This window comes from Monopterus albus, unplaced genomic scaffold (assembly GCF_001952655.1).
Source record: "Monopterus albus unplaced genomic scaffold, M_albus_1.0 scaffold9.1, whole genome shotgun sequence".
NCBI classification, from domain to species: Eukaryota; Metazoa; Chordata; class Actinopteri; order Synbranchiformes; family Synbranchidae; genus Monopterus; species Monopterus albus.
The window spans coordinates 3,036,140-3,046,943 of record NW_018127889.1 but is presented as its reverse complement, the minus strand read 5'-3'; the positions used below and the strand labels follow the sequence as shown (position 1 = coordinate 3,046,943).

General features: G+C 38.9%; 1 protein-coding gene and 1 long non-coding RNA gene across 3 annotated transcripts in view; one reads left to right on the top strand and one right to left on the bottom strand.

Moving 5' to 3' along the window:
• The first annotated feature begins 1,028 nt into the window (after window positions 1-1,028).
• Window positions 1,029-9,657, top strand: gata4 (GATA binding protein 4). The gene is made up of 6 exons (XM_020588701.1): window positions 1,029-1,790; window positions 6,134-6,300; window positions 6,475-6,600; window positions 6,972-7,053; window positions 7,345-7,481; window positions 7,851-9,657. Exons 1-6 carry the CDS (start codon window positions 1,268-1,270, stop codon window positions 7,974-7,976), a joined length of 1,161 nt encoding a protein of 386 aa, XP_020444357.1. The 5' UTR covers window positions 1,029-1,267; the 3' UTR covers window positions 7,977-9,657.
• Window positions 4,488-10,804, bottom strand: part of LOC109953283 (uncharacterized) — a 14,415-nt gene continuing 8,098 nt past the window's right edge. For both annotated transcript variants that reach the window (XR_002273886.1, XR_002273888.1), the window contains one exon: window positions 4,488-5,424. This is a non-coding gene — a long non-coding RNA (uncharacterized LOC109953283). The remainder of the gene's footprint in view (window positions 5,425-10,804) is intronic.

Sequence of the window (10,804 nt, the reverse complement as noted above, 5' to 3'; positions counted from 1 at the left end):
CACTTCGTTTTTATCTTTATATCCAGTTGTCTGACCTTTTTTTAAAAATTGATTTTCAGCAGCGTTCCTCTAAAATGTTAACAGAGGAATATTCTTTCAATCAATATTCTCCAATCAACAGGCCTTCTATCCAATAATGGATAACTCTGACTCATGAGATCGCATATAGCTGATAGTCTATGTCATTAAAACAAGTATAGCCATAGGTGTACAAAAAAAACGTTTTAAAAAGCCTTTAAAACACTTTAATTCAGCTACGACACCATAGAACAAATATTTGCACTACATTCGCAGAAAAATAATGCGTATCAGTTAAAATGGTTCCTGCTACAATTTTAAATCAAAGTGTCCAGACGAACCAGACAATTAATTTTCTGGAAAACAAGCCAAAATGAACAATCCACCACTCGTCGTTTTACCAAACTTAGTAACAGAGACACTACTTAGACACAGTCTGAGACATCCTTTCAAATTAGCGAAAGTTTGTTTTGATAAAGAGTTCATGAGTGGATGAAGGCTTCATCTCGTGATTTGAATAAAATAACTTCGGCAAACCTGAACTGAACTTTTACTAATAAAAGTTACTTAAATGTTGAATCTTTAAAATAATTTTATTTTAAAATTATGTCTTAAAAAAATCGTTTATGAGGAAAATGCATCTGCTGCGACACGAACGAACGGGCCAAGACACGACCAACAGCTCTGATGAAGACGTTTCTGTTTTTTGGATTCAAATTATTACTAAAATCTATAAACAAGGACGACAGAAATATTTTTTTATCGAGTAGCAGCCAGAATATAATAAGGTAGAAAATACGGATACTTTCAGAAATGTCTGGTTAGCACCATCCAAATGAAGTGGACCTCAGATAGGCAACATTATTTAACTTAATGGAAATCAATGTTTACATTTCTTTTTGGCCTGGAGAGAGAGAGAGGGAGAGATAGATATGAAGAGAGAGAGAGAGAGAGAGAGAAAGAGATGATAACAGCTGGATCTTGATCACAAGGTGTAGTCTCTTACTGCTCCTCCTCTCTCATGTCTCCTCTCTCAGTTTATTCTTCATTTTCCTCATGTTGCGGAGTGCTTTGCTTTGCTTTGCTTTGCTTTGCTTTGCTTGACTTAATAGCAGATCTGTTTTAATACGGACAAGAGGGCATTAGGGATTGTTTTAAACCACATATTTTCTGCAGTAAAAACTGTAATCTCGTGCGTAACTGCATCCACATTATCATTATCACCGATGTCCAACTTCAAGGAGAGGATATGTACCAAGGCATAATGACAACTAACCACGGACCCCCTTCCTATGAGGCCGGATTTCTCCACAACGCCTCGGCGGCCACCTCGCCGGTTTACGTGCCCACCACCCGGGTCGTCACCCCCATGATCCCGGCGCTGCCCTACCTCCAGACGCCCGGTGCGTCTCAGCAGAGCAGCCCAGTATCGAACCACTCTGCCTGGGCTCAGCCGGGCGCAGACTCGGTGCCCTCATACAACCACTCCCCGGTGTCACCGCGTTTCACCTTCTCCACCAGCCCGCCTCTGTCCTCCGGGGTGGCCACGGTCAGGGAGACCGCAGCGTCTTACACCAGCCCGCTCAACATCTCTGCCAACGGGAGGGAACACTACGGCGCCAGGAGCCTCAGCGCGTCGTACCACAGCCCCTATACGGCCTACGTGAGCCCGAACGTGAGCGGAACCTGGCCGCCGTCTCCCTTTGACAGCCCGGTCCTCCATGGTCTCCAAACCGGCGCTCCTCCTGGCACAACACGGCACCCAAACATAGGTGAACAACATAAACACACTTTCCCCTTTTGCAACTCTGCCATCCGGACGGAAATGTAAGAAATGTCAAACTCTCAGCTTCACCGTGACCACAGAGAGAAAACGTGCAGGTGGCGTTGATAAGAGAACAGCTGTTATTGTCAGGGATTAATGGATGGTGCCGGTAATAGCCATTTTCATCTCAAGCCCCCAGTTCCTTAAATATAAACCTGCATTACTGCACTATTATGCTTAAAATTGTTTTGTTTGCCAGCAGAAATGAGGACTAAAAATGATAAATTCATATTATAATAGGTCTAAACAAACAACACAACAAAACACGATTAAATGTGTTACTTATGTGATAGTCAACCGTGATGCTGACTGTGGTATTAAACGAGCCAGATGCCTTAAAGCAACTTTAAACTTTAGTGTTTTTTAAGACAAAACTGTTTCTTCAGATCAAAAACTAACGAAATGTTTGGAGGAAGCAAGTCGTGTAATGTTTTATCCATGTCACACAAACTAAAGGCAGCCTCATTAACCCCATGATGAATTTGATAGAGTTATTAGATAAATCAGTGCCTTGGAAGGGGCCATGCATTTAATCCTGCAGCAGGATTATTACCACCTTTATTCGCCTTTCTGTTTCTAGAGATAACACCTCATTCTCCAGTGCTTTTACAGAAATATAAATAAAAATGTAGGTTACAGCTGATCCATTATTTACATAATCTGATCACAGAGTTGTAATATACACAATTAAAGATATTAATTTTATTTAATGTGTCATTTAATAACTAAAGTTAAGTAGCCCAATTTAATGAAAGTTTTTAGGACTTTATTTTGTATCCTAATTCATTACCAAAATATGTCTTGTATTTAAAAAAAAAATCAGTTTTTTGCATCATAATTTTCTAGTGCTAATAAAGTAAATCAACTGGTCAGATTGTATATATTATAAATATATGAATATATTCTAAAACATGCGGGGCTCATTGTGCTCACATGACAGGTATTAAACACAACTAACTGCTTTACATTTAATTAACATGTTTCCAAATCAAAGAAACATTTTCAAATGATGGAAATTAATATTTAACTGCAGCTCATTTGATAACAGTTTATGAGTTTGGTTTGACTGTGGCTTTGTGGATCAGGGCAGGATTCATTTGACCGTGAATCCGAGCTTCAGTCCAGGACTCGCTGCAAGCAGAACTTTCTCCTATGGAGCTCAGAATCAGTTGAAAATGCTCTTTCTTTATTAAACACATAAGTTCAAGTGACTTTAACCTAAACAGCTGACCTGATCTGAAGCTATAGCCCTCCATGTCCCCAGCTGTGCCTGATGTTGCTGTGTACTCTGGACTGTAGATCGTGGAGGTTTCACAACACCTTGATTTTGCTTAGGTTTGTCAGTTTTCCACTAGCTTCGACTTGCACCTTGTATAGTCCACATTACTAATCAGAGGTGTGTTTGTTTGACCTCTGTTACTCCATTATCTTCTTTTTCTGCTAACTCAAGGGTGATGGGGGTTTGGCCCTTTTCATTCAACTCTTCCATATTCCAGTCATACAGTATAAATTACAACCTAATCTGATGCTTCTAGTTCACACCAATAGTAGTTTTATCAAATTAACAACTGATTACAGATCATATGAATATCATCCGCCACTCTCTCTACCAATTAATGAGCATGTGATCTGACTGAATCCACTTAAAAATACCCTCAGCGTTCACATTACAAGGTGAGAGATAAGAGTGCTGATCCAATCTGACCTGATTGCAATCAGGTTTAACTCCCAGTAAATCCTGTTACTGATTGTTCTTTATTCTTTCAGTAACAAACGGCACCTCACTGTTTTAGAATCACAACAAATTCAATCACATCTCAGTGCTTGTGTCGTGGCACTAGGCCAGGCAGTGAAAGTCTCTGTTGTTTAGTTGGAAAATCCCTGTAAAAATATGTAATTTTACGTTTCTTCTTGGACAATAGAAGAGCACATACAATTTTGATCACCGTCAATAAAATACAAATATTTCACTGGTATTTAGCATAATTCCCATGAATAGTTTGAAACATTTGTACAGTGATTGATAATTTAAAATTAAGTTTTTATTAAAAAAAAAACAAAACTTTACAATTGGCAATGGTCTTATAAATGATTTCATAAACACATTTGTTAAAACTGATTTTGAAAATAAAAAAAAGTTGAGATCAGATGTTTAGTCTATTGTGTGGCCTTAACATGATTTAATCAGTCACTGGTGTTTCTTGGTGGAACTTAACAGGCTTTAAAGAGCTTAAACCTTTTTGTGGTTTGGTGTCTGGGTAAATAACGTTACAAATTTGAGTGAACTAACATTTAGAAAACACTAAGGGTGAAATGTGCTGACATGAAGCTTAAAATCAAAAAACATGTTTACAAATATTTAATAAATAAAATTAACACCACTGCAAGTAAAATTTATGTAATGATTTTTTTTTAATCAAAACAGTAACAGTCAAAAATAGCTCCTAATATATTTAATTATTCCACTATTACTGATATATTAATATGTAAGTAGCAATTTACTCAGCTTATTTACACTACTTTAAATACGGTTGGTAATATAATTTAATTTACAACATTGAACCATGCTTTATAAGCTCATCATATGTGAAACTGTTATTTCTATAATAATAATAATAATAATAAGTAGAAGTATGACGCAGGATAAACTGTACAAATAAATGTGTAGTTACTGTAAATATAATTAATTGTCAGTAGCCTATACTAATGTTGTTTGATTCAGGTGTCAGTTGTTATTTGTATGGTGCAGCGACTGCTAGCTAACAATATGCATTATATCTTGATATTTTGATAATATGCTTTGTACATAAAGAGTTTTAGTGATATCAGCCCACAGTAAGCCCACTGCAAATTTAATAACGTAAAGCATTATACAAAAAAGTAAAAGTACCACAGATGTGTACTTAAAAAGCTGAGCAAGTGAACTTGTAGGTGTTGGCACTATATTTCCTCATTATCTCTGCCACAGTGACAATGAATGGAAAAACAGGCTCATTTTCACCTTTGGCCTTCTGAAGTTGATGTGGATGTTTTTAAATTGCATCCCATTAAAGACACACACTGACATTTATAAGGAAAAAATAAACATCTATAGATAGACATAAAGGATGCTTCAATATTTCTTTTGTGTGTTGTCTTGTGTTGCTGCTTTGTGTTGGCTACAGTTGCTGCCTGGCTCAAGGTTAGCTCGCTCTGCTGTCTCTGTTTTGCCCTCAGCCTTGGAAGAGGCCTGCACATGTATCACTGCTATTTCAGTTACACTCCACGGTGAGGGGGGAACAGCTGGAGACAGATTTATACTTTCTGAAGGAGAGTAAATATAAACAGTGACGTGTACAACTTAAATGTGATGTTTACAATTATTAAGTTGGCGTTTTCCAAATTTCCTCAAGCTATTGTCTCGCTGTTGTACACTGTGACATTTGTATCACTGCTAGATGTAGGTAAAACGATTCAAACAGTCACTTCCACAACACAGATTGATGTCTCCTTCTCCCGAACAGCTAAGTGGTTCTTGGCAGATACTCTGTTATGTGCCAGATGAGCGAGTGAAGATTACATCCATCAGATGTCATCCTATCCTAGACAGAGGGAGAAAGAGATGTGATAGACATGGAGTCACTATTTGAATATGATGGAGCTCCACTCCGTCTCTATTTCCAGCCGACTCTTTATCTCAAGGGGAGCTGTGAGATAAGGAGGGATTTCAGGCTGCTGCTCTGTGGGTCTGTATGACTGCAGCATGCGCCTCCTGCTGGTGTAGTGGTGCCACTGCATTTGATAAATCACCCTCTCAGGGTCTGATAGTGCAGGAAACTGTTCATTAAAGAGGATGGAAAGAATGCTTGTGGCACAAGCCCAGCTGGAAGTACATTTTTCTAAGAATCACAGAATAATTCCTATTGGGGTTTGTAATATGAGCTTGTAATATGGACTAAGTAATACATGGAAGTGATTACTTAGTCCTTGCATAAAAAAAAGATAATTTTAAACTTCTTTGCAGTCATTGACTGAATTGTCATTGGTGCCTTTGAAGATCTTGTATCTGCAAAACATCTGCTTTCAGAGAAACAGCCATGACTTTAGCTTGACTGATATAAAAATTTGACTTTATCCAGTACAGTTTTAAATCTGCTTTCCAAGCCTGTGTGTTGATGAACCTATTTCAGTTTATACTGTATTGTGAGACCGATAAATAAAACTATTTCAGCAGAGAGTAATGATAATTCCATCTCAACAAAAACTACATTTTCCGTGATGAAATGCTTCTTTCTTCTCATCTCTTATCAGATCTGTTTGATGACTTTGCCGAAGGGCGAGAGTGTGTTAACTGTGGGGCTATGTCAACCCCTCTCTGGAGGCGTGATGGCACGGGCCACTACCTGTGTAACGCCTGCGGACTGTACCACAAGATGAATGGCATCAATAGACCTCTTATCAAACCCCAAAGACGACTGGTGGGTGACAATACACGCACAACATCTCTGTACATTACTGTGCATTTTTAGATTCACATCTGCCAAATGACAAAGGAAATGTCTTATCAATAATAAATCCAGAGAATTTTTTTTTTTTTTTTGCCTTTTCTGAACTTTTTAACTGATGGCTCTGTCTTATTTTGTCTTTGGCAGTCTGCATCGAGGAGGGTGGGTCTGTCTTGCACCAACTGTCACACTACCACCACCACCCTATGGCGACGAAATGCAGAGGGAGAACCAGTCTGCAATGCCTGTGGCCTCTACATGAAACTACATGGGGTAAGAGAGAACTCAAGGAGGGAGGGAAAGATACAGCTGAAGTGGTGTATACGCCCATATCAAACATTTATTTACACTTTATTTATGCATTTTAGATGATGCCTTACAAATAAAAACATTTATAGGGGATCTAAATGTATAGACACCAAGGAAAAGGCATTTAAGTATCTGACTACCTGGACGATAAAAAGCACTTAATTTCATGAGTTTTTGAAAAAGGGAAATTGGGAAATTTATGAAAAAATGTCATAAGTCCTGAGGATAAGAGATTTATTATCCATTTTCTGGCAACATACTTTTTCATGTGCACCTTTTAGTAAAAACAATCTTGACCTTCCCCTTATTCTTTCCTTGTCCTGTTGCCCTGACAGGTACCTCGACCCCTGGCTATGAAAAAAGAGGGGATCCAGACTCGCAAACGCAAACCCAAAAATCTCAACAAGTCCCAAACTGGTGAGCTTCAAAAACTCATGTGCCAATGTTTGTGTCTAAATGAAGGTATAGATATTACACAAGCAGAGTCCAAGGGCTTAGGGCCTCTCTCCCTAACACTCTGATCATCAATATACTAAGAGCAAAATATTACATGCAGTATAACAATATATATAATGGAAAATTGGTCTAATTACCCTTATTTTCCCAGCAATGTTTGCACATAACAAATAAGCCAGCATTTGTACATTTGTTCAGTGCTTTTTAAACTTGACTGTACATGTGAGATGACCTTGGCTTCGGGCACCACAGGGACTCCAGGCAGTGAGGGCACTCCAGTCACACCCAGCAGCACTCCCCGTGCCTCCACCGCCACAGAGGAGCCTCGTCAGATAAAGACAGAGCCGGAGACTCATAGCTTGTACCCACACCACAGCACACACACACAGGTACCATACTTTGATAGCAGAATGTCAGAAGATATTTATGCAGGCTGTTTTTGTTGGTTGTGATGACCAAACAGGTCAAGGTACTCATTGCCCATTTAATTCAATGTGAACAGTCTGACATACCCAGGAAACAGGAAACGGTATCACTTCAAGGCTTAATTCGTTATAACCCAAATTCTACAATACTGAGTCTTACTTTGCACTTATTTGTCCCATATCTACATGCCAAATAATAGCATAAGCAAAAGAAAAAGTAAAAGTCTCTATTTATGATCTCAGGTATTCACGAGCACCAGGAGGCCTTTGTCTGCTCAGATAGCCACACAGGACAGATTTAAAAAACAAACATCCTCTTCTGTGTCCCTTTAGATTTCAGCCCTGCCAGCCTACATGGCAGCTCAAGGTGGGGCCATTCCTCTGAAGATGTCCCCTGGGGGCCACAACGGGTCTTCTGGCTCCAAAGCCGAACCTTGGAACAACCTAATACTGGCTTAGAAGATCCATAACTCAGCATCTCAAAACCAACCCATCTACATTAAACTTTCCTGAGAGACAATGGTATCCAGAAAGCACACTGCTGCTCTGGGTGCACATGATTCCATACCGCACGGTGCCTTTGGTGCAAAGATGTGGGAGGCCCTGCAGAAGTGGAGACCTTTAACAGTACTATGCAGATACTATGCATAGTGACGGTGTTCAAGGACTGAATGGAGTTTGTATTAGAGCAGGACCGTGATTACAACCTCACAACACCTCTTAATTGGAAAAACTGCAACAAGGGAAATAAGTTTTTTTTGCTCTCACTTGCTGTACCACGCCAGTGCTTGACTAAAACTGTAACATAAGCCAGTGACAAATAATAATAATGGTCAGACTTTATCTCCCTGAGTTATGTTTATTTCAATATATTTGTCTGTTCTTCATTGTAACGATTTGCATATTATTGTAGCCAACTTGCCAAAGAAATTATGGCGATACAAAACTTGTAAAGAATCACAGCAGGACAGTTTTTATGTCAAAGGTGTCACCATGGAGGTGTTGTAGCAAGTGTACTTACTTAGATAAATAAGAAAAGTAACAACAACTATATACAGTATGGTCAGATTTACCCCAGTGGTGTCTGCAGAGCAATACAAAGAATACAATGAAGATAAATTTAAAAAAACAACAACAACTCAATACCAGTGTCTCAGGATAGGATCAAAGATGTGCTGGTCACTTAATAATACATAAACCTGACATGGTCTGTTTTTAGTATTATGAATATGAATTTCTGTGGTTTATCCAGAAAAGACATGTTGTTATTTATGTAGTATTTGAGTGACAGCAGAAGTGTAATCATCTTATATCTCCACACCAAGAAGAAAACAGGTATCTGCATTGTTAGGTATCAATGGAGGTGATATCTTCCACCTAATTCTTTATTTACAGTCCAAGTCAGGCATGATCACCTATTCATAATGCCCATGATGATAAAATAAATTAAACTAATACAGATTATTTTTTTAAATTTACTCTAACTAAGAAAGAACTGCTCTGGTCATCAGTCACTCCTCAGCACCAGTGATATTATGACCTTTTTGTCACTGTGTGCCTTTGTCGTAAAAAAACACATCAGTATTAGTGACTACCTTTTAAAAAAATCGCAATAAACTGCCTAGTATGTAGCACAAGGAATGTGATGTGGAAGGAACTACTGGCACATAGCTCCCTCTGTTGACATAAGCACAGATGTGTATCTACAAGAAAAGATCTTTTTAACACTTTCAAAACCAAACAAAAAAATATATCTTGCTAGTATTTATTATTAAGCACAGCCCCCAAAATCATTATCATCTAATTACCATCTAATTTATGAAGGCTGTTTGATGGAGTACTGTATCAAAACTGTAAAGTATGTTAGTGATAGTGCTTTCAGTTTCTTGTGACAGACACGAGAGCATGTTTAAATGTGGGACTATTGCCACATGTAATTACAAAAATAACAACTACATATAACAAATATGCAAAACTCCACTCCAGTGTAATTGTATAATACACCATTTGTGATATATTGTAAGTAAAGGCATAGTGAGAGATGGACATGTGTGTGCGGTCTTTCTCAGTGTGTACTTTCCTCTGTGTGCAACTGCGGCTCCATTGAGGAAACTAATAAAGATAAAACATTTTATATACATTGGCTTTAGAAACACCTGTAAGACCTCATTTATACTTGGACTACTTCTCTCCCATAGATCTCTCTGAGTTGACCTCAACAACTGCTTCATCTAAATCATCAACATGTCTCCTGGACCCCATCCCGACCAGGCTGCTCAAAGGCATCTTTCCCCTAATCAACACATCCATACTAGATCTGATTAACCTCTCTCTATTAACAGGTTATGTTCCACAGGCTTTTAAACTTGCAGTAATTAAACCTCTACTCAAAAAGCCTACTCTTGACCCAGGTGTCCTAGCTAATTATAGACCAATATCCAATCGCCCATTTATTTCCAAAATCCTTGAAAAAGCTGTTGCAAAGCAGTTATGTGACCACTTGCACAAGAATGATTTGTTTGAGGATTTTCAGTCAGGATTTAGAGTCCATCATAGTACAAAAACCGCATTGGTGAAAGTCACCAATGAAATGTCCACACAAGAAAGGTGTTCCATCAGGGGTTGGTTCGCACAAGTATATAAAGACAAACACACACGCACACACCACATGTCAGGAATCGGCGCGTTATGCTGCCAAAAATGTTGAGGGTGAACTCAATTAAAAGGCCAGACAAGGAAATGTAAAACAAAACCGTCTCTTTAATAAGAGAACTAACGCTAAACAAAACCATACAAGACACGGTGAAACACAAAAATCACAGGTCGGTATAAACAGTCCGAGATCAGAGCCAGCAAACACATACAGCAGAGGAATCCAAATACGTAGTCCAAAGGGAAGTCCGATAATTATACACAGTGACAGTCTGAAGCAAGAGGGCAAGGCAGAACAGAATAGTCAGAGGAACAAGCCGAGTCAAAAACACAAAGTACCAAAACCGAAAAATGCTGGAGAGTGAGAGGTGGCGTCTAGAACAATCTGGCTGGGATTGGTGGGTGAAGGCTGCTTATGATGCGGTGCAAACTATAATGAGCAGGTGAAACTAATGCGGGTGATGAAGAAAGTAAAAAGACCAAAACTGTGGTGAAACAAAACAGGACGTAGCATCAAAATAAAAGCCTGACAGGAAGCAACACAGAACCGAATCATGACACCACACACACACACACACACACACACACACACACACACACACACACACACACACACACACACCACACACACACAC